The sequence below is a fragment of the Apostichopus japonicus genome, chromosome 19 (assembly GCF_037975245.1).
Source record: "Apostichopus japonicus isolate 1M-3 chromosome 19, ASM3797524v1, whole genome shotgun sequence".
Classification (NCBI taxonomy): domain Eukaryota; kingdom Metazoa; phylum Echinodermata; class Holothuroidea; order Aspidochirotida; family Stichopodidae; genus Apostichopus; species Apostichopus japonicus.
In genome coordinates this window covers 27,622,586-27,648,085 of record NC_092579.1, presented here as the reverse complement: position 1 = coordinate 27,648,085, position 25,500 = coordinate 27,622,586, and the positions used below count along the sequence as shown (strand labels likewise).

General features: G+C 36.9%; 1 protein-coding gene across 6 annotated transcripts in view; it reads right to left on the bottom strand.

Annotated features, from left to right (window-relative positions):
* LOC139959885 (rab11 family-interacting protein 4-like) overlaps positions 1-25,500 on the bottom strand; it is a 56,476-nt gene that overhangs the window by 3,946 nt on the left and 27,030 nt on the right. For 3 of the 6 annotated variants that reach the window (XM_071957792.1, XM_071957797.1, XM_071957798.1), the window contains 9 exons: positions 20,369-20,446; positions 12,998-13,033; positions 7,523-7,558; positions 6,693-6,801; positions 5,860-5,963; positions 5,210-5,300; positions 3,443-3,492; positions 2,448-2,529; positions 985-1,122 (listed from right to left, as the gene is read on the bottom strand). In XM_071957792.1, the coding sequence (XP_071813893.1) occupies positions 985-1,122; positions 2,448-2,529; positions 3,443-3,492; positions 5,210-5,300; positions 5,860-5,963; positions 6,693-6,801; positions 7,523-7,558; positions 12,998-13,033; positions 20,369-20,446 (724 nt within the window). The remainder of the gene's footprint in view (positions 1-984; positions 1,123-2,447; positions 2,530-3,442; positions 3,493-5,209; positions 5,301-5,859; positions 5,964-6,692; positions 6,802-7,522; positions 7,559-12,997; positions 13,034-20,368; positions 20,447-25,500) is intronic. The other 3 variants (XM_071957793.1, XM_071957795.1, XM_071957796.1) reach the window with 3 other exon arrangements.

Sequence of the window (25,500 nt, the reverse complement as noted above, 5' to 3'; positions counted from 1 at the left end):
AACCGTTCATCCCACGCGGAAATTCAAAGACCATGAAAGATCAAAACACTGTAATAAACAGATAATTTGCAATGATCGAGGTTCTCGCAACTTCAGTGCAAAGGATTTCCATGGCAACAAATTTTTGCACCTGAAAGGTTGGACTGTCTTACACTACTGCATCAAAATCCTCGCAACAACCTTCAATGTTGTCCTAAGCCATCTGTTCGAAACAAAGCCCAACTTTTTGTACATTTTTTTGACATCATGCATGAATTATCATGTATTTTTCATTCCTGGAATTCCTTTCCCACCGAAATACAAAAGAACTGCATGGCAACGGTATTTTATTTTGGTTATACAATCATATTTAGATTTCTTTGCACTGCAAACTCTCACAGTCAACCGACCGCAGATTTGAGAGATCAAAACCAATGACAAACCAGTAACCTATACAGTAAACTATAACTATCCAGGCAAGTTGCAGAGAGAGAGAGAGAGAGGCCTTTCCATGACCTTTGACCTTTCATGGATTCTTGTCTTTTTCAGTTACTTCCAGTCTTCAATACATGCATGTATAGGCTTCTCAATGGCAGATTCAGAAGGAGGAGGGCAGCAGACCTCGGAGCGGATCATCGGGGGCAGAGTGCAAGATCGTTCGTTAGGCTAGGGTAGATCAGTGTGTGTGTGTGTATGTATGGGAGATGGGTCATGTAAATATATAGTCATAACCGACACACATTCGTACATAAACTTCAAACGTTCCTTTTCTTTAAGGTTTACATTGCTCCAAGAGGACATTAAAATGCAGCTGTAGGGTGCTTGTAAATACACGTTCTCTCCATCATTGTTGTAGAATACTAGTGGGTACGAAATGGTTAACTACATAACCATGTTATGAATGTCTTCCAATCCTAAGGAAAGGGATAATCCTTGTAAGAGGATACCCCCTTATCATATGATATCCTTTGATAGGGGTTAACAAACAGGGAAAGACGTCCTTACTGTGTTACTATTGTGAATGACGTCTTCCATTTCTTCCTTTTCTAATTTGTAATCTTCTTCTTTCTGCTGGTATTGCACCGAGAGAGAAAGCCAGTTACTGTCAGCTTCCTGAAGTTGTGCTTCTAATGTCTTGTTTTTCTATAATAATTCAAAACAGCAAGAAAAAGAAAGAGAGAAGGATGTTTAAAAAAGAAAAAAGTATGCATTCCCATTTCAAATGTCATATTTTGAAACACATTCAAGCATGCTAATTCAATTATCAGATTCTAACCAGCAATATTATTATACAAATAAATCAATTTGATGTCTTGCATGGATTTTCCTTTGACTTTCAAATTACTTTTTTATAGAACTTTGTATCTCTGGAAAAGTGGTCACATTCTCACATGGTACTGTCAATGCTGTGTTGTGATGATTCTAGCCAGTTAAATACAAATTCAAAGAATGCAGTCTTAACTCTTAAATGGATAAGGATAACATCAATATCAGGATAGTACAGGATATTACAGGATAGTACAGGATAGTATAGGATAGTACAGGATAGTACAGGATAGTACAGATGTGATATGTTCCTTGTCCTACCTATCCCTGACTGTTTCCATTCAGTCCCTCTCACACAAATTCTCTGTAATAATAGGGATATTTGATATGGCTGAAATTTATTGCTTAGCAAAAATGCTTGCAGTTGTCTACATTTTTAGGTCAAATCCTCATCCTCATAGCACTTTGTATGGCTAAGAAATGATTTTTTTTTTTTAATTTGATGATATTTTAAGAATGCATCTGGCAATCTTATCATGTCATCAAATTCAGATGAAAATGGTTTTGTTTTGCTTTATCCTATTGAACTCCTTTTCTTGCACAGGAAGTTACATTTTGATGAAATGCAAAATATAGTAAACATTGACAGCTAATCAAACATTCCAACGGTATCACATTTCAAGGATAAAGCAACAAAAAAGATTACAATTGAAAGTGAACAACATTTGCTATGATGAGAACTGAGTGTTTGGACATGTCAGTAAAGGTTACATTCATATCATCTCAATCTCCAATTAGAAGCAAGATGTTATACAGTGTGGTATATTGTTCTTTGTTAAGATAAGTGTCAAATCATCTGCCACCTGGAGACCAACTAAGACTTGACTAGGACTTACAAACAACAACAAACATAAACAACTTTTAATGTCAACATGAAGAAGGAGCAAATAAATCAAATGGGCTTGTCACACATGGATGTTACTTAAGGTTTGACATGCTAACATTTTGAGGAGGGAGGCGAGGGTTGGTTGGGCAGCATTTCTAGGTGAGGGGGAGGGAGGGGAGGGTTGGGGAGTGGATGGGTTGTGAGGACTGGGTTGCAGTAGGGCCAGATGCTGTTTTTTGAGGTATGAATCAACCAGCAACCCAGAAAACATAGATTGACCAATTCATTCTCTCTTTCAGGGGTATTTAATACTTACTTGTGTTAAGGCAACCACTCTGGATCTGTATTGTGATATATCATTGTCTAATTTTTCCCTCTCCAATTGAAGTACTGAAAGTCTATGGACAAAAGAAAAAAAAAAAAAGAAAAGAAAATCAGAAAAAAACTAAATCAGAACAAAGAAAGTAAAAGTACAGGCTACAAATTGCCACAGACGTATAAAAAAATTTTCAATGGTTTACTCCCATTCTTCATGAAGACAATAAGTTATAAGAGACAATAGATCTCTTCATAAGAGACTCTTCTCTTCATAATCTCTTCATAAGAGACAATAAGTCAGTTTGTAAACAAAGAAGGTATTGACCAGCTTCTCTTGTAGGGTCCTCCCTCTGTAATGTCACATCGCTTATGCGCAGTTGGAATTACAACATTTACTACTTATTGATCGATTATTGGAAAATAAATAGTGATTATATTCTACTTCAACAAAAGCAGCTGACAAATTTACCAACGACTTTATTACGACTTATTTACATAATGTGTTATCACCGAGTCACACACTAGGAACATGAAAGTGAATTACAGTAGTACAGTGTAATAGTTATCCATGTTACACAGTATAATGTCAAACTAGGTGCATTAAGATGGTTATTACCCTGACTAGTTATAAACGACAAAACAACCAACAACAACAACAGCTTCAATCTAATGCAAATATGGCTATGCTATGTCTGGTTGCTAGGAAAGGTATTATAATTCTAAGTTTGAGGGTACGTGACTTTTCTCACTGTTTTACTAATACTTGTTGTGAAATTCATGCCATTAATATATCTGTGAAGGAGATGCCTACAATGAATATCTGCCACAAAAGCTTCTGTTCGGTTTGGCAGATGTTTTAACGCAATATACTGATACAAAATAGTTTTTTCACTCCATGTTGTGTACTTGTATGACCAGATATGCGCCACAAACACAACTTGCTGCTTTAAAATCCGGTCCCAGATGAGACCGAGTTAACTTTAATAATCTCACCTATTTTGGAGTGAAGAAAGATCCTCTTGAAATTCTCTCTCTCGTTTTGCCTAAACAGCATAAGACAGAAGAAGAAAAAAACATGTTACCATGACAACATCGCACTTGAAAAAAAACACAATAATCATAAACATGATCATTAAGGTTTTATCTCAGCAGATCCCTCATGTCACAAAGAAAACAAAATATAAACAGGCAGAAAATACAATCTTAGGGAATTACGAAAAGCCTGAGCCATTAAACACAACCTGAAGATAATAAATGTTCATTACACCAAGCTTGTTATTAGCCCGAATCAAGAAACGATGCAGTACATTAAAAAACAATGCGCGCTCACATCTATCCCGCAGACGTAATTTACGAACTCCGTTCGTAAATTACGCAGACCAAACGCTTCGTTACAGAGGTAACAAGACGTCGCTTGAATATTAAGTAGCAAATGGCGTGTTTCATGAGATATTTTATTTTAACGACTTTTAGCTGTCATAAAAAAGGTTTTATACTTCTTGAAAACGATACTGGTAGAGCTCTGGGCAAGATGTGTACACAGTTAAGTTGGCTGATTTATTGAGTTAGGAAGATACAGTGTTTTGTATAATATTAGCAAAAATTGTAGCACTGTGATCCTTCACACACAACGCCCAAAGGCTTGATCAAGTCTAAATATGACATCACCAAGACACGTATGCTTCAATTGGTTATATTTTGCATTTCAGTTTTATTTTTTACAATGAAGATGGGTTTTGAAAATTATGAAAATAATGATATTGAACCTCTTAACATGAACTAATGTTGTCAATGGTTTCAATGTCAAAAATGTTTAACATTCTACCTTGAAAATATTTAAAGAAAACCATAGAGAAAAGGAACAGGTTTCCCATATCCTTGTGGCACTATGACGTTACAGATTTATTACAAAATGACAGATCTCAGACGAGACTTTTGCAGAAGTTTTTTTTTGAATAAAATACTCTGTCATACAACTAAAGATGATGATTGGGTTTATGTCCCTGGTTGAAGGTTAAAATTCAACACCATGTTTTTATGGAAAGATCACTTATTATGCCAATCCAGTTAGACCTAATGTGTTGCTGAAATTAATGTTCGGTCATATGGTAAACCTCCATGTTCTTGAGATGTAACATCTAGGTATTTAGACTGTTCAAATACTGCATATTAGTGAAATTATTGACACAAGTGCTAGAGCGACTTACAACCTTGTGGAGTGCCAAATAAGCCTTTAACCCTACCCCAACCCCCCCCCCCCCCCAAACCTGTTTTGTTGATTCGGGGGAAAATCCACAATTATTTGGTTATTTATCACTGACAAACTTTAAGCTGTCTCCTCACAACCTCAGTATTCATGTTCTACCATGGCTACAGTGAACTGGTAATCTCTATAGCATTGTACACCCTCAGTGACCAGCCCCTACTGGCCCATGACCCCTCCTACCCCCCCCCCAATATTCATTCTACCATCTAAAGTATCTAAAAGTGTTTTTCAGCACGACTTCGTTGATTTTAGGTGATATTTTGATACTCAATTCAAGTCACAATGTTGTTCATGAACGTGACATGGTCAGCTACGATTTCGAAGCAAACACAAGAAAACAGTCAACTTTTTTGATGGTTTAAATGCCCAATTAGCATATTGCATGAGATTGTTTGGAGCTACAGAGGATACTAAATTCCAAAGGTAATTCCAGAGCTTACTGGTGTTGGGGGGGGGTGGGCAGGAGGGGTATACACATAGTATCCAATACTCACTAAGGCCTCAGAATATTTAGCTTCTCGTTCTTTCACCGTCTCATCCAGCCTCTGGTCTAACTCCTTCATCTGTTCTTCTAATAATTCTTTGCTATAAATAAAGAAAAGAATCCAAAGACTTAATAATCTTGGCTTTACTGAGGACGACCTTCGGAATGATAGGGATGAATGATCTAAAGCGAGGCAAAATGTGTTTGAATATTTTTACAAGGGAATGACCATTGCTATGCAAAAATTGGCTTTAACTCAATGGTTATCCCTCTCAGGACGATGTTCACCCGCTGTACTAATTACTGTTCTACCAAAAATATGTCGTTAAATTTTATATAAATACCCCCCCCCCCTCCTCCCCGCCTTAAAGGGGACACAGGCAAATAAGGAATAATGTATTTCAATTTGCACAATATACTTCAGGAAGAATGAACCTTGGAAGAGAGGGCCTGATGACATAATTATCCTTGGGCCAGATCTCATTCTAGATAAGATTGATGCAGCAAACGAATTATGCAATATCTGTTTTCAAGCAAGGGAAAGTTGCATTGCAAAAGCTGCAATGAGCTGTGTTAATACATTTTCCTTTTTTTAATTTTTTTCATTGATATTTAAAGGAGTGCCTTTAACTTTTACTAATTCTTGATTATTTTACTCACTGTTTATGTAGATGTGTGTTGTCACTTTTCAATTTTTCTCGACCATCTTCTATACAAGCATTATCCTTCTCAAGGTACAGCACCTGTGATTCAAGTTCTCTCACCTGGTGAGTAAATAAAAAAAAAAAAGATAAAATAACAGAAACAAAAAATGAGATGGATGAATGAAGATAATATCACCAAAAAATGAAACGTTCAATTCAAACCAAAAACACACCAAACAATTTGACTGGAAGCAGAGACGTTTACTGTCGCCTCAAGGGACTGGATTTCCCATTTCCCACGATCTATTTTCTTCACGTCTTATTTTTGCATTAATAAACATTTTCTCAACGTTGGAATCATAAAAAATTGTGTTGAAATAATCTATAAATAACTTGAAAATCACTTTCTAAATCCCTTCCTCATATAAGTCTCTAAACTGTTCGTATTGGCACTCAACTTGGCTTCAAGTTCCAGCTGTGTCAATGTTCTATACCGTATATAATCTGACTTAATGATATCACTACTATCTAACTATTTATTCTTGGAAGGTCTACAGAACAGTTTTATAGCTAATATAAGACTTACAAATGTTCAGAAATTGCTGAACATTTTGTTTTAGATCACAGTGATAACGATATTCTTGCCTCCCACTATAAATGTCAAAGTCCCACATCCATTTCTTTGCTGAGGGGGGGGGGGGGGTGGGTGGGGGAGCATCAGTAAGAAGCCACAGTGCCATGTATAACCATCTGTAAACCAGGGCATACGCCCCAGTTTCGGACGATACAAACCCAGAAATCAGCAGGGGGAGGGATGTAAAGAGAAACCTTGGCCTTTCTTTTAAATACCTTATCCGTCAGTTCCATGATGTCGCCCTCAGATGCGGCATACTCCCCGTAGGCCTCCCCCGCGGGCCCCAACGGGATATTATTAGAGGAAGAAGACCGATACAGCTGCCTGGATAATAGAAAACCAACGGAAATATCAATTATGCAAATGAATGCAAATATTATTCGTGACGCTTATCAACGGGGATACCGGTTCATTTGTAAGACTTCAAGAACAGAAACATCTGTTACGGAGGGCATCGGAAGGATATCAGCCATGGAAGGCAGCAATGTGGATGGATGGGGGAGAGGGGTGGGGAGAGGAGAGAGGGGAGAGGAGAGGAGAGAGGAGAGGAGAGAGGGGACGGGGAGGGGAGGGGAGAGGGATGAGGGATTAGGTGTCTAATAGGAAACCAGATAATTGGTACCAGATAACAGGTAGTTCTGAAAAATTAGGAAGGCAAAGGTCAGGATTCAGGACATTTTCCTTGAACCCCTTTACCCCTCCTTACCCTGAAAACACCCTCGATCAAATAAATGCAAAGAGAGAAGTGTTTTGTTGACAGATGAGATAACCACTAAATGATAGTGACCAATGTTAGACTGGAATCTGCTGCATCTGGCCAATGTGGAGATGCACAATCTGCTAGAACATTAAGCTCACTATAGCTACCACTTCAGTTAAATGAATTGCATTCCTCACACCTCAAGGAGTTTCTTATTTACAACAGCAGATGCTAGTGAAAGTCAAATCAAGTTCAGAAGAAAGATGAAACACAAAATTCATATCAAGCAGGCAAACAAACGTACCACTCAAAACTGGATAGTTTAAGATATGTTAGGGGACTTACGTTGCAAATTCTGTGGAACTGATTCTTCTGTTAAGGCTGCAATTCAAAAGAAGAAGGTAATCAAAAAAAATCACATATTGTTCAGAATTTTAAAGAAATTTTGTATTTCTTTTGTAATAGGAAAGACCTTAACATAGGGATTTTATGTGGACCACCAAGCATTGCTTACCATGACCAAATACACACCTTCTAAAACAGTCACACAAACAGTATTCATTACTATGTACTTATGTACTCTACTTTATACATGACTTATGCCAGCATAATTTTTCTAAGATGATGAGGTGGATGTGCAAATTTTTTTGCTATAAAAAGATGTTTTCATAATCTTTAATTTGCATAAACATATATGGAAGAAAAATTATTTGTAAGCCTGATAAGCCATAGAATGTTGCAGTCTGTCATTTTGTATAAATTCAAAAAAAATTGTTGCCAGATATGGCAATATGTTCTGGTACAACCTAGTATCTTGCAATAACTATATGCACATTCATGCAAACATTAACATACAGTATGTCTAGATGTGCACATCCTTCTATTCAACTCTGAAGACTCATCTGCTTCTAGAACTTGACTGTTAATTGCTTCCTCTTTTCTTACTTAGACATTAACTTTTTCATTTTAGACATGCCAATGTTCATTTAGACATGTTTATATTCATTTCAACTTGTGAATTTCATGTTAGACATATGTTTACTTAGACATTAACTTTTCATTTTTAGACATGCCAATGTTCATTTAGACATGTCAATGTTCATTTCAACATGTGAATTTTCATGTTAGACATATGTTTACTTAGACATTTCATTTTAGACATGCCAATGTTCATTTACACATGTATATATTCATTTCAATATGTGATTTTTCATGTAAGAGGTATGTTTACTGTAGACATTAACTTTTCATTTTAGACATGCCAATGTTCATTTAGACATGTATATATTCATTCTAACGTGAATTTTCATGTTAGATATTCATTTCAACATGTGAATTTTCATGTTAGACATATGATTGTTTACCTAGATATTAACTTTTCATTTTTAGACATGCCGATGTTCATTTAGACATGTATATATTCATTTCAACATGTGAATTTTCATGTTAGACATATATGTTTACTTAGACATTAACTTTTTCATTTTAGACATGCCAATGTTCAGTTAGACATGTATTTATTCATTCCACCATGTTTATATTCAATGTGCATATTAAAATTCTTTTCATGGTTTCTGTGGGTGTTGCTAGGTAAACACATTCAGCATTGGATTCAGATACAGTTATGTTCTTGAATCTTTTCTCTATACTTTATGTTTTTTGCATTCACAATCAAAGAAACCCTCCAATAATTCAAGTTAATGATTAAGAATGATTAAGCAATGGTAATTAGCTCTGATTAATAATTTCCTATTGTTTGCAAGTCATAATCCATTGAGTAAGTTATTAATATGTTGACCTGTTTATGATACAGAAAACATTCAAAAAGAGCCAGCTTAATATTAGTCCATTATACCAAAAGACAATAAGATATCACCATGTATTAATATCTCAAACAGGTGTGAATCCAGGGGATATGTGGGGTGGGGTACAACCCCCCCCCCCTTCAACCCCACAATGTAAAACAATAGGCAAAATTTATCTGCTTTAGCCACACACAAAAATAACTTTAAAGCACTTTAATGTTAGAAGAAAAGAATAGAAATGAATTTATGAAACATTGGTTGCCAATTCTTCACTATCAATAATTGCTGAGTAATGATCAAGTTCTAGCTATATTTTACAAGTAATGGTTTCAAGAGAAAATATTCTGTTTGAAAAGGTTTTAATCCAATGATTTGTTATCATGCAATTAACAAGGCTGATGAATGATTGGTCAGAAAGAACCCCAAAAATTCCCGTAAGAATAATTTGTTTTCATGCGTGTGGTAATCTAAATATTACCTTATTAACAAGAAACAATATTGTTGCATATATTCGTGAGCAAACTTTTCTCAGAATTGACAAAGGTTGTTCGATGAAAAGTTGCAGTCACAGAAGCCAACAAGAGGAAGGTGCCATGCAACATTCAAATGTGCAAATGTTAACATACTTGAACATAACAATGACAGCATAGGAAAGTAAATTATATAAGACAACTTGATGGAAGAGATAATTTAAAGGCTCACCACTATTGCTGTCAAATATGCTAGATAGGCAAATAATATGCTAACAATGGTCACAAGTTTGAAAATTTCAACAAAGTATGTTTTCCACCCTCGAAGCATCTATCCTCACTGAGGAATTTTAAATTGTGAAATGAAAGACTCCTGCTTGTGTAAGGATTATGTTAAAGGTTATAGTAAAGGTTATAGTTTAGATACGAGGTACAAGTAAAGGACAAGGTTACCTGTCCCCTCACAACCTCAGCTGATTGTGTCAAGTGCTAAGAAGGTGGCCAGTTCCTTCTAGGCACGGTAGGCTGAGAGTGCTGAGGTTGTGAGGAGACAGGTAAGCGAGGAAGCAAATGTAACCATTTTATGTTACTTAAATTTGGAACCTAAAACCAGAACAGGCTGTTGATAACTGCAAAACACTGTTGACAATTTGATTCGTTTAATACCTCCATGGAACTCCTTCCGCCCTTTTGTTACTACCCCTTCCTCCTTTTTGTTGCCTTCACTTCCCACTGTCCCTCAAACTCTGCCCCACCCCACTGTACCCTAAACTCCCCCCTCCCCCAATTAAAAACAATGTCACGGAGGTGTACGTTTGACGCAATAATAAGTCATGCCCATATAGACCCGAGGTCTAGCATTTTTTTACTTTAGACTTTCTTTTTATTTTTAAAAGAGCAAGTGAGCGGAATGAGGCATCTGTCATGTGTCTACGGTTGGCTACCCAGATAGTTCAGAAATCTCAAGAATTAACCTTTAAGTAGCCGCTCAAAATAACAGTTCTTAAGGACAAACGCAATATGACTACTGACAAAGTTACTGATGCGAATAGTACTGAATATGTATATTTTGCCACACTGACAGCCTAGCCTAGCTTTTAGTCTACTCATTAAATTTTTCATTGCGAAAAATATCACTACTCAGTCTTGAATAACAAACCCAAAGTACGTAGAAAACCACAAATCTGTATTAACTTTTGCAGCCATCTCAAAGAGGCACATGGCGGAAGAAGCAGAAATCTGTTATTAGACTAACCAACTGTATATTAAATCCCAGTACTTAGATGGCTGGTTTAGTATGTATACTGTAAATGGACTATTAATGTAGGACACATTTAAGAGTACTCCACCGTATATTCCCAAAGATATATGAATCTCACCCCCATCCCCTCCCCCCCCCCACCATGGACAAACGAAGAACAGAAATGGGAGTTCTGAAACTACTTTCATGAACCATATGGATATGCCACTGCTTAAGATCACGAGAGATTGACAAGATCCATAAGAGAGTTCTTTGGACGCTTTGGGCGGTAGAAAGAGAAGGAGGGTGCTAGACCACAATCAACAGGGAGTTAAGGACAGTGCTAAAGTGTTACCAGGTCACTCTGTAGACTGGGTAAAAATCAGTGTGCCACAGTTGCTAGGAAACAGGTAAAGAACATTTACCGAGCTTAAGATTTCCCTTACCTCCAATTCCAACAACATTTTTATTCTCAAAATCCTAATAGTCCACAAAAAGACAACATTCTTAAACTTTTCATCTCCAATGAAACTAATATCTTTGCTTCATCTCCCCATTCTCCATTACATTCCTCCTTCCAAGATGTAACATTCAGCTCTAAGCCGGTTAAACCACCTGAAACTGAAATCTGAAAACAGGTCGCTATCGGACCCTTTAGCTACGGGAGGAAAATGCCAAGATTCTAATTGATACATATATGATGAGCGAGACAGATGGTGGAAGCTTCAAAACCAATATCAACTCTTATCCAGACAATAAAATGCAAGATGTGAAAAATGTGCAGACAGCTTCCCATGAGAGAAAGCAAGACCAAGTACTGAGTGTGTCTGACAGAAAGAAGTTGCATACATGTTTATCTGATATGGAATTTACTTTAAACAGGAGCCGATGCAAGTATGAAGAAATATTTTCGGCCAGAATTTAGATGTTTTAACGCCACATAAATTATACCTTGATGATTTATAATTTTTGTCACTTAATAAATTGTCCACCTACTTAGAAGCATTAGCTCATAAAATCTGACCATGTTTTATTCAACAGATAAAATTCATCGCCGATACTACAAGCGTGGGAGCCGTCCGTCTCTGACAGAGCGCTGATCCAGCTAAAATTGCTGACGGGAGGTGTCTGTACGAATATTAAACGGCAAGATTTGCATTAATTTGGACAAATTTTGTGATACTACTGCATACTAAATTCCATTACAGGGAGGCCTACTAGCCCGACTCCGTCATTTCACTTCAAAAATGAAGATATTAATGATAAAGTTTCGAACATTTCCAATTTGCATTTTACATGTGATTAATGCTAATATTAAAGTGTCCAGGGGGTAATATTTTCAAAATTGAATGAGGCCGCAAAGTTCTTGCTAAATTCAGATTAAATTGGTGACCCATGGCAATCTTGTATCCTGTAATCGTGTTTTACATTTTGTTATTCTAAGATTGTCCTTTTCTGCACCTCACCAATTTTTTTTTTGTGGCTTAAGGGGGGGGGAGGGATTGCGGGGAGGGGGGTATTTAGATCGGCTTAGGGCTACAAATATTTTGTTCACATCTGAATTGAAAATTAAGTTTGAAGAGTTCACATTGCCATAGAAACTATAGTAAAGTCAATGTTTATTATAGTGTCATTTCCAAATTTGCATATCAGGATTTCTAACATGGACAATTCTAAGCAACAAACTGGGAATCAACCTGTTAATTTGTAGGATTTTTCTTCATTCATTGTACTCTCTGACTAATTTCTGTCATATATATTTGTTAAAGTTAGAGGGTTCTGACGTTTCAATCCTAGCAGGATCTTCAACCACGATCTTCTTCCTTATCCTAAAGGTAAGTTTTTTTTTCGTTTTTTTTTCATATTTTCGATTAGCACAGCCAGTGAAAGTTACAAAAATCAGATAAATCAAAACATTGAAAAAAAAAGAACACAACTGCAGCAAAACATTAAAAGAGTATCTCACACATAGGCAACAGACAAGTCAGAAAGAACATTTCTTTGTTTAATATTGAAGTCGAGGAGAATCTCAAGTTGAAGTGGAGACAACTGCGCCAAACATTTTAAAGACCGAGTACTTCAGATAAAGTGAAGAAAAACTCACAGACAGAAAGAAATTTTCGTCATTTAATACTACTAGCAAGAAAGTCTGAAACACTTGTGAAAGAAGAGGTAAACTTTGCGAACACAGCAAAACAGATGAGAAACCTGATCGTTTTTGGCGTCCTCGAAAGTAAAAGAGAAGTATAAAAAAACACACTGCAGAAAAAAAAGGACAACACAAATTTGACTGATTTTCATTTACCGGCGTCCATTCCACGACTTATGCCTGAAATGCCTTCTGGGTAAAGAGAGAGAGAGAGACAGAGACATGAAAGTGCAAATTGATATTGAGATGACAGGGACTAGAAAAAAACCTGGGAACTCTAAATGAACTTAACGACCATTGGTAACGGAATGCTCATCTGTGATAAAAAAAACGCTAAGTACTGGAATGGAGAGCATGGGTTTTTGAAAGACTTCCATCTATCCACTTGGGGAAGGTAAATTTGGCTGATATCGTCATGGGAACATACTATAAAAGGGATAAATTCAGTCACTGATCAGTGAGAGCTTGACAAAATCGCTGGAGATTTTTTCTCCATCTGTATAGGTAAATACCACTTCTTCGTAGCATTTTTGTATCGCAAAATTATTAAGTATTTTCCAATTTGATGATCCTTGGTGATTGCATCTGGCAACAACAGATTGAATGATGTTGTCATGGCAATTGCCCTCAAAAAATGTCTCTGTTCTTCTTTATGCTTAAATCATTTATTATAGGAGGATTACAGTATTTCAGCAAATACACTGGCAATTTGATGAGGTTCTACAGACAGAAAACATTGGGAGCAAAGCAAAAAACATTCTAAATGTATCGTATTTTAAAGGAATATCAACAAGATTATTTATAAAAGGGGCGTAAAAGCTTTTGAAGGAACTCTGCCATGAATATGTCACAACCATCCTACCCTGTCATTCACTTCCTGGAGTAAGGGAGGGTTGTAGTCACTCAAAATGTTCAATTAACATTAACTTACATTCAATTAACCATATCTCGTATTAGGGCAAAGATATTTAGAATGGGATTTCAAACAAACTGTAAAATATTTGTGTCTTTACTTTAAGTAATATTATATTATCACTTTAAAGGAGAAGCAAGCTAAGCCATGCATCATATTTACATATGATAGATATCTGTGATTTACAACTTCCAAAAATATATAAGGAAAAGCGTGTTCTGTTTGAGGAGACAAGGATTAAAAGTTGTGTAATGGAGCTTGTTATAGTGTGATGTCATGGTGCCATACTAGAAGGCCAACAACACTGCCCCCCCCCCCTCATTCTTGTTTTTTCATCTTTTCATATTTTTATATTTTCATACGTTGAATCCCCTCCCACCCCTACCACCTTTTTTCCCGCATTTTGAGAAGGTAACCATATTAGAAACTGTTGAAATTGAAACCAAGGCCAAGGTATGGAACTTCAATACATCCTTCCATCAGAAAATATATATTCAATAAAGAAACCTATTAAAGACTGAAGCATGTGCAGGGATTGAAAAGACATAACAGTAAAACATTTTCTTACATCTTCTGGCTTCCAAGTTGAAACAATTCATATCCCCTCCCCCCCCCCCTCTCCCCCTCATGACTTAATTTCTAGGTCGTCTGGCACTAAAATAAATACAAAGTATAATAGTGGTTTATGGAACATTAATTCTCCTTTAAGCTACATTGAAAGGAAACTTGGCATTGTACATGTAGTATTTAAATGCCTTCTATCATGATATCAGTGGCATTAAGGGGGGGGGGGGGGGGTGGAGGGTGGGGCTACCACTGGTAGGAGGTTAAACATTGTTATGGGATTAACCATTCAGTTGGGAAAGAATTGGACCACTCCCCTCAGCCCTGGGTTCCCTTCCATAAATGTTAATTCCCTAAACTAAATTGGTCGGCTTTTTTTCAAATTCCCCGCCCCCTCCCCTACCCACCACCTTGCATGTTTTGTAAACACCTTTAAAAAATCCACCTTTCCAGGATGTCATCATGAAGCACTGAACAAACAAACATTCTGGAAGACTATATACCGACCTACAAGTAGCTTTACTGGTCTGGTATTTACCGAGAAATGAAGGGTTTGTTTATTATTGACATTTTACTGCTTTACCTAATATCGTTGTTACACCAAAATGATTGTAATGCACCGTAGTTTATCAGTCCTGCATTTGGTGGAAAGTCTCATTTGTTATTTTACGTATATTCTAAATGGTAACTGCTCGTTTACATAACAATAGAATTTTAAACTTTAATCCCGACATACAGAGTCATTGTTAACCAATTGTAGTTGTCTTTTTGCTGATCCATACACATTATGAACGGCAAGCTTCGAAATCGTAAAAGCTCGTGCTGAAATAACATGTACCAATACATATTACTAGCAAAGCCTTTGTTGAGTGAAGTTCCAAACATATACTGTGTGCAAGTGAAAAACCTGTACAACACAGCTCTATATCGCTATTCAACATAATAGGAAAACTGATAGCAGCATACATGTTGTTATTGTCATGAATATAGTTTTAAGTTGCAGAGAATCAATATTGAATACAGTTGACTATACACACAATACCACAGATCAATACTGGCATAGTCCTCCAGCCCTTGATGTGTAGAGCAGTTGTACTAGGTAAATGAAATAGGCAAGGGCATCTATATATAATGTTCATTAAAACCCTCTGTACTGAGGTCAGAGTTCAGTGGATTCCGTGGGGGGGGGGGGGGGAGAGGGGTAAGTATTACTGTTAATATGGACAGTGGACAATCCACAAACATGAACTGCATTTATAACAATTTAATATCATATAATTTGTAACGAAATCAGTTTTAACATTATTAATGCTGGTATACTGTAAAGGACAGCATGTGTACTTGGATCTAGCTAGTGAAGGAATTTGAAACTTGTGTCATACAGTTATCCTATCTCTCTGTTTATCACTCTGTAAGTTCTTGCTTATGAGATCTATATGGCGTTCTGACTCCCTTTCACCATGAAGGAGACTAATTAATTAATTTAATTAAACAATGAGAACAAAAAGGACAAATATTTTGTCTATCCAGGGCGACACTGATCCGTTTCTCATACCCTGGATATTTGAAGTGGATATTAAAACAAAAGGAGGTCACACTATCTGTAGGTAAATTATTTGCATTTAAGTCCAGAGTTCGTTGATTGAATCCTTGGGAAGTATGACAGCTACGATAGATATATATATGCTAAACAACAGTACACTGAAGAAGAAACTTTGAAAGACATAGTATACCTTTGTTTTTATATTTCATACTGGTCCTACAGTACATCATAATCGTCTTTTATTGTAAATGATTTTATCCTTTTTTCAGCTATTTAAAGTTGACAGATTTTTAGCTTTGAAAATTTTGAAATCATACAATGTTCTTGATTTCTTTGTTGGTCTTGATTTCTGTGTGTGACATTGTACTTGTCTCTTTGGAGTGATCCTTGATGGTGAATTTAACACTGCATGAATGCTGATCTAAATTGAAACTGATCTTTAAAAATGTTCTCATTTGATCAACATGCAGAACCTGACCGAATTATTCAGTACTGCTTTAACTCTTGGACTGTCTAATATCAAATCCTAAATTTTATGAAAATGATTCCCCTCTCTCTTTTCCTCATTTTTATTGATTTTTGTTCCCACTCCCAGCTAAAAGTCATATAACATAAATATATGACTGTCGACAACACAAAAAAAAAAAAAACTCTCCAATTTAAATTCGCAAAATTTCTGTTTTCAATCACCATGAGGGAAACTAATCAATGAAATTACAGCTGGGAAAATATTAAAAAGAATCTTGATCTGCGACTTTCCAAATTTCAGGAAGCCATGCTGGCAACGATGTTTTGTACTGGGGTGGGAAGATAGCTGGTTTTATGTACATATACATATACATGTACATGTATATCTATAACTATATATATATATATTTATTTATATATAAACATATATATATATATATATATATGTAAATATATATATATATATATATATATATATGTATATGTATATATATTTATATACACATATGTGTGTATACATACATGTGTTTGTGTGTGTTCATAGATATAAAAACTGACATACTCTATATTGCATACACATCAAATAGTAAATTAACACTGTGTGTGTGTGTAAAGTACAAAGAATTCCTAAATTAGCTATCTCATTGTTGATTGGACTTAGCCTTTCAACTGTGAAATTATTCTATTGCGACATTTCTCATTTTTGGGTGGGGGGGCCCTCCTGTCATATTATTCTGGGATAACAGCCGATTGCCTGTGGATGAAAAACTTCCTCCATCCCCAACATCCCCCAAACCACTCAATTGCCCAGCCCACCTTTGTCCCACATATACCCTACATGATTCAATACTTTGGCATTCCCATTCCACTCAATCCTCTCAACTTTGTCCCACTTACAGGTATAATCGTAGTTTGGCATCCCTTGTCCCATACAATCCCCACCCCCATCTTGTCCCACTTAAACCCAACATGACTCAATTCTTTGGCATCCCAGTCCCACTCAATTCCCCTCCCCCAACTGTGTTCCACTTACACCCTATATGATTGAATAATTTGGCATCCCCGGTCCCACTCAATCCCCCTCCCCATCTTTGTCCCACTTAAACCCAACATGACTCAATTCTTTGGCATCCCAGTCCCACTCAATTCCCTTCCCCCAATTGTGTTCCACTTACACCCTATATGATTGAATAATTTGGCATCCCCCGTCCCACTCAATCCCCCTCCCCCAACTGCGTCCCACTTACACACTATATGATTGAATAGTTTGGCATCCCCGGTCCCACTTGATTCCCCTCTCCCACCTTTGTCCCACTTACACCCTATATGATTGAATACTTTACCATCCTGTGCCACTCGATCCCCATGTCCCACTTACAGCCCATATGATTTGATACTTTGGCATGACAAAGAAATTACTGCATAGCTTAACTTTGTTCACTGAACTAGCTAGTAACTACACACCCACAAAGCTAAAAGTGACAAAAAATTCCTGTATCTTGAGAATTTTGTGCGAACAATTAAACAAACATTGTACAAATTGTTCTATCCAGTTTTTACAATGATTGCACAGTAGCTGATCTGTAAGTGGCATTTATCTGTTACTATATGGTACTGTACACTATCAACCTATACACAAATACACACACATTCACCCCATATGCCCTTATATTACACAACAGTGAACTGCTACACTAAAGGGGTTAAAGCATTCTTTGCTGCATGCCTATTATTAACAGAAAATAGGTTACCAGGTGACTATGATGTATACATATTTCTTACATTCAGTATACATGTATGGAATTCTACATACTATATAGTACTACAGAGTCAAAGTACAACATGAAATTATCTTATGCAAATAGTCATTTATTCAGAGTCATTTTGTAGCATTTTCAGGACAAATTGGGAAGGTTAATTACAGTACTTGGGTTGAGTTGAGATGCGGGGGGGGGGGGGGGGGGGGTGAGATCGCCAGGGATTTGGGTGGGTTTGAGATGGATATGGGGGGCATTGAATGGATGAGGAAGGCATCGCAACTTGAGTAGGGTGGGAATGTCTGTACTACATATGCTTTGAATTGCTTTGAAAGTTGACTGGCATGTTTGCGACGAAACAAGTAGGAATTGATGGAAACATATTACAGTAGGTAGCAAGGAGATTGCAGAAGAAATGTTAAATGTTACATATATCAGTTACAGACAAAACTTAGAAGCCTTTGTCTTATTTCCATTTAAAGGTCACATAAGTTGAAAATTATACATGATAAAGCTAATTATATGATAAAAAGACAAAAGACAATTTGATATTTTTTTTAAGAAAGACCACCCACCCCACATAGAGCATGGGTACAAAAGCCCTTTGTAGTTATTATACACATTCAGTCACAGTCCTCTTAAAATACACTGGAACTGTGTCCAAGTGCATATTCGATGCCTTTTATGTCCAGTGACATATCGCAATTCCCTCGTGGGGGCAAGTGAACCTAACTAACATGGTTACTAAATAGTTCTGTACTAATTGATAACATAAACAACAACAAAAAAGAATAATCTCAACTCGAAAAGCTTGCTTCATGGGTTTGGATGAATAATTATTCACCTGTGTGAGGAAATGGTGTACATATACAGTATGATATCTGACAATGAGATGCATAGTTGCGGTTAAATATTAAAACAAAAGCAGACCAGACAATGCATGCATGGATTATTGTAATGAATATGTACATACAGCCGATATCATCAGACTGTAGTAGTGTACAGTGATAGATAGTACACTGTACATATAGAGATAATTGAATGAGAATACAGGCAAGGACAGAAACCAGCATGCAATCCTGTGTTAAAAGGCTAACAGACAATATGACATAGGACACCATATCTGAATGGTGACACTTTCTACATGTGTTGTAGTTAGGACAAAAGCTGTATAATGCAGTGCTATATACACCAGCAGACTGCAGTAACAATGCTGAATCACCCACACACACATACAACTACAATATAAATGAAACAAATCGTGTGCTTTGAAAATAGTTTCAAGGAACAAAAGTTACCACTATCAATGTTATTAGCCTATCCTCCCTGATTAAACCTTATAATCCTCATTGTGTACAAAGGTAATACATTGCAATCAGTCAGAAAAATTGTTGTCTGATTTTTTGTAAATGTCCCTCAAAGTTTTGCTCAACTTGTTGAGGGACTGTGTGTTTGTGACAGGTGTCAGCTCAAAACAGGAAATATTTTTATGGCAGGATCAATCTTATTAAGGAAATGGTTTGTGTCAATATGCAAAAGAACGATTTCATAATCTTGTCCTAATATCACCATGACTAACATCGTAACTCTAGAAATGTGACCTTCGGACCCCCAGTCATCGTCGTCGCAGTGAATAACACACACCTATTTGATTTTCTCAGAATGTACCAAACATAATGGCTTCAGATGACACATTTCCTTCAAGAATCTCAATTGCTATGCTTTTTAAAGGAAATTTGTAGTTGAAAGGAGTAGAAACTGTATTTTGTATAAACACTATGTTAGAATTTAAAATGCAAATATTCAATGCCTTTATTAATTGAGCCAATTTTCACACCCAGTCTCTCCTCTCCCCCCCCCCCACCCACCCCATCCTGTATTTTATTTCAAGGTCCTCCAGCTACAAATATGGGATTAATGAGGAAATGCATTTTTTATCCTTCCTTCGATAGCAATTAAGGAGAACTATCTCTAAAATTCCCCCACACGTAGTCCATACTACTGGTCCACCAGCCCCTCTTCCCACCTCCCTTCTGTCTCCGAATCTTTATCTGTCCTTCACTGACCAAACCCAAAGGACTTCACTTTTTTTCTCCATTAAAAACAGAGATGACACATATTGTTTCCCTTGCAATTTTCAAAGCACACTTTTTCAAATATAGAGCAACTAATCGCAGTGATATAGAAGAAAAACTACATTGACACTGTGCAGTGTTATTAACTAAAGACTCCATTCCATGATATGACAGACCATAATATTAAGAAAGAGCATTTTTTTGTACCCAGATACTTGGTGAGCTTGGGACCAGACATCTCGTTTTAATATGAAAAGCTTTCCTGGGCAGCTAGGGAAAGAAAAACTGCATGATGGGAAAGAAGGAAGACAGGGATGAATAATAATAACAATAATAGTAAAAAATTAAAAATTCACGATTGTGTTCAAACATGTCCCTACACCATCAACGTTGAGGTAATCTACAACTACGTGTTTCATTAATTTGCATTAATATTTCTTGATATCAACAGTATGACACTATCTGACCTTAAACAAAATTCAAAATGCAAATTTAACTGGCATTTCGGGGCCAACATTTTAATATCAGGTTTTGTCCAGGATGAATTAGTGTTAACTACAAACTTGAAAATTTGGGTAAAACATTGGCCCACATGATGTACTTTCCTTGATCTAGTTTAACACAGTCCCTTCACTGCTGACCCCTCCCCTTCACCAATGTATCCTCTCCTTAACTGGTGTCTCCACCCCTTTGCTGATGTCCCCTCCCATCCCATGTCCCCTCCCATTCCATGTCCCCTTCCCTTTACCGATGTCCCCTCCCCTTCCATGATGTCCCTCCCCTTCCATGATGGCCCCTCCCTTTCACTGGTGTCCCGTCCCCTTCACTGATGTCCCCTTCCCTCCCCAAAAAAACAACAACAAAACTGTGATCATTTCAAAAACGTCTGGTAGTCTCCCTTACTCATAGAAGCCTGAATTTTGCTTTAGAGTTGTAATTGTGCATTAGGGTTGGGCGATATTTGCTTTTTAACGTCACGATAAATAGTTCAAAAATTATCGCGATATTTCGATAATTACGATAATTTTTCCTTGTTGTTTTTAGTGTGTTCGCAAACACACTAAAAACAACTGCCGATTTACCACCGGTGTTTTCGCGCAGCGAACACACCAACCCCTGTTGCGTGCGAGCATAATGGCGTGGGGTCAAGGGGCCCGCCTTAGGGCCCCAGTGGGGTTAAGGGATGGAACCCCTTGTGCGGGGTCCAGGGGCGAAGGCCCCGGAAAATTTTAGTATTTTTGCGTGTCTGGCGATAACAAACTCGCAGTTGAGGATTCAAAATACTAACAACTTTTTGAATATAAATTGTCACGAAACTGATGAAAATTTGAAAATGACAAGTTAGAGTAGCTATATTATGTGATAAAATGAAAAGAGATTTAATCTGTCTTACAATCTTTAAAAAGTTTAACTTACAAAACTGACGATATTATGAAAGAAACTGTGTTCGACAAAGCCCCATTTCTAGACTGCCTAACAATGAACAGCGTGCGCTATACGTACATCAGTTTACAAGTTAACTGCAGTGTTTACCCCTACTTAAATATCACGGTAGGCTACTGTACATGTGCTGCGGATTTTCCCAGGTAAATTGCCAAACAACCCCCCTAACACCTGTTTGTTAACATTTTTGGCACGTGTCCAAAAAACTTTTTATGGAGTAAACTATTTTGACTCCACTCTAGAATTAATTAGGTCAGTCAGTAAAGGATCTGTAAAGTTATGCAAAATATTATTTTAGACGTTTAAGAAAATTTATATCCCCGTAACATTAAGGTAGGTAAAACCATGGAGGTAAAAACACACCTCAAGCCAACCGACTCATCCGCATGAACAAAACAATATGTTCCCCATGATACACGAGGCACAGTCTATACCATACAGACAGCACGATATCAAGGCCCCAGTGGCTACAGTATGGCCATCTTTATGAAAGTATATCTTGCAATCCCATGTTTTAGGCCATTTGGCATTATTAACTAAATGCTAAATATTGTTTCCATGTCCTTGTAGAAAACGTCAACTTCGCAAAATACAATTAGTTGTGTTTTTGTTGTTACGTGAGATTCGTAACCAACGAAGTGGTTAGGCTATGTACTATACTCCTAACTATGGTAGGATATTTTTTTTCCTTTTTTTGTGGAAATTCTAGAAAATACTTTCTCTTTCCCCCGCTTAACAGCAGATGTGGTCGTATGGTTTATTCATAAATGGGTGTACTAGAGCCTTGTTTACATGACATTTGTTGCATTTAGCACGATATGCCAGTTTCGCGTGAATTTTTCGAAAGTATTTTGCTCGATCTTTCGTAAAATTTGAAAGGTGTACCAACTTAATGTTCGTGCACATTTGGTAATTTCTCTACTGATTTTCGAGGTTTTTTATACAGTTAATGTTGTAAAGGACGGGTTTTTTACGAAGTTCAAAAGTCAGTAAATGAAGTTGATAAACTTTATTTTGTTTCAACTTTCTTAACCATGGAATGCTAGAATAAACATTTACACATAAAACGGAGAAAGGATAATCGCATTTTTATCCACACTTATTTCAAATTTCTTTCACAAGAAATTATCGTCATTTGTTCAATCCTCAAAAAATATCGTCTTGAAAAAAAATTATCGCGATAATAATAATTTTCGATATATCGCCCAACCCTATTGTGCATCATGTAATATTCACACATAGCTCAGAGATCTATATGCCTACAAGCAGATGTCTGCTCCTAATTAGCAAATCTTGACCAAATTAATACTGCTGTGTCCAACAAATTTAATTTTTTTCTTTTCCATCTGCAATTCTTGTGGTTATTTTCATCACTACTCCTGTGGCTTTGATTGATTTAAGCAGACTTGGAATGTGAGTACAAAGTCCTGAGTATGAGTACTAAGTCCCCAGTGAGAGTCCAATTCCCCAAGTAGGAGTAAAGAGTCCCAAGTACAAATACAAAGTCCTGAGTATGAGTACAATGTCCCCAGTATGAGTACGAAGTCCCCACTATGAGTACAAATCCCCATGTAGGAGTACTTACAAAGTCCCCAGTACGAGTCCACATCCAAAAGTTGGAGTAAAAAGCCCCCACTATGAGTACAAACCCACAAGTTGGAGTATGAGTACAAAGCCCTGAGTACAGAGTCCCCAGTACGAGTACAAGTCCATAAGTAGTAGTACGAGTACAAAATCCTGAGTACAAAGTCCCCAGTATGTGTATGAGAACAAACTACAAAGCCCCGAGTAGGAGTAGGAGTACCATGAAACTAGATTTCGCCGACACTGTACGAGTACAAAGTCCTGAATACAGCTTATGAAAATGTACTAGAGTAAGAGTAAAAACCCAAGTACTACATGTCTGGTACAACGAACTATTGTGCTTTCAGGTATGTGGTCTTTCCTTTCATGAATGGTTTGAAAATGTCACGGCAGATTGCAGCAAGCTCAACACACAAAACAAACTTCAAAGGGCCCCTTACTGGTGCAGTTTCTTGCAAAACAGACACCATATTAATAGGTGTCTGTCTGATCACAAGCATATCTAAAAACATGCACACACACGCACACAAGGAAGTTGATGCCTCCATTATATAAAGTCTGATACATATTGCATCGAAAGGTGTGAAGGTGGAATTTGTAAGTTCAAACATATGGTTTTATGTTAATACCAGTAACTTTCCAATTCGGAACTTCTTAAAACCATTACGAGGGCTGCATAGTTATGTGGATGTACTGTAGCCATATATGTATACACTGTAAGTGCCTTTCATATACAGTACATCTAACTTAAAGCAAAAGATAACATCATGCTTTGAGCAAACTGCTATGCTGGAATTAAAGCAAGGATAAGCTTTGAGATGGGGTGGGGGTGAGGAGGGGGTTGGCAGTTTTGTCACTAAAGGGATTTGAAAAGCAGCATATTGGGTTGTTTTTAATAAAGGTGCTCATGCATGCATTTGGTCAAAGATTGATCGTGAAGAATCAGTATCAAATATAGTATGATTTTAGTCTAGATAATACTAGTCTCAATCGGCCTCAAAAGCAAACAGCAACCATCATCATTTTTATCAATGTTTTGTATGTGTAGATGTATGTTAAATATGATATCCTATCACCTTAACTTTTTCTACCTTTCATATCAGTTAATCTTCCTGTTAACATGTATATTTTATGACTCCTCTTTATCAATTTTATATTTCTACTGCCTGGAATAAATAAATAGATAATGTAGATTTGTGATAGTAACAATGGTCATGAGTAACAACTCACCCACAAACAGCTTTCAACTCCATACAAACATACAAAAAAATGTAAGTAGTTGTCAGCACAACATTGTGTATAGACCCAATCTACATAATATGCCCCAGAATGCACCATTTCACATCTACAATTCTCTGGGGGATCCCCAGATCCCCCTGCATATGAATCAGCCACACCCCATCCATTTTAAAATCTTGGAACCATACCTGTACACCACAGGTTGAATCTGTTAGTTTTAGTATACAAAGAGCATGCTATATGAAGAAACTACCACAAACTGTATGACTATAGTGGAAAGTGAATTTGCATGGTTTAAGATCCCCAAATATTGAATACTGTAATCAACAAGTATGTCCCAAACAAATTTAGATCCAACCCACCATGCCCAGACACAATCCCCCCCCCTTTATTTTTGCAAGTACAAAAAAGCTATTTGCTCTACGGACTGGAAAAAAATGAAACTTCACAATAAAGAACAAAAAATTATCTATGCAAAATTAAAACAATTACGATACAACAACATTTGAATCAGATTCGGAAATGGCAAAAGATCTTCAGATTCATAACAAAAATTGTTGCTTTCAACAACTAGAAGACGATCTCTTTTCTTTCCTTTATTTTCTGTGAAACTACGATACAATACAATACGATGTGACGATCTGAAGCAATAGGACAGCCTAATGGCATAATGAGATATTGATTGCTTTGTTCACTTTTTATACATACAAACTAATGAGAACTGCTTCCTTCCTACATACATATCTAACGACCTCCTGTAGATAAAATCAACTGGCATTTGTTTCTCTTCCTCTGAACACAATCACATATAAGTAAAACATTAACGACACCTTCGGCTAGACAAATCGCCTTCAGACCTGACAGGAAGCCATAGAGCTGCTGCTTCCCCAGACAACTGAAGCAGTGTTTTGTACTTTTTCTGTTAATCAAATTGGAGGAAGGCCCTGATGGGGGAGGGGTGGGGGGCGATGAGCATAGTCAAGGGCGAGTCAATTAAGTCTGTGACATTCGGTAAGGTTACTCTTTGATCAGATTCAACCACTTGAAGAGGATTACAAGTAACAGTGCAGGTA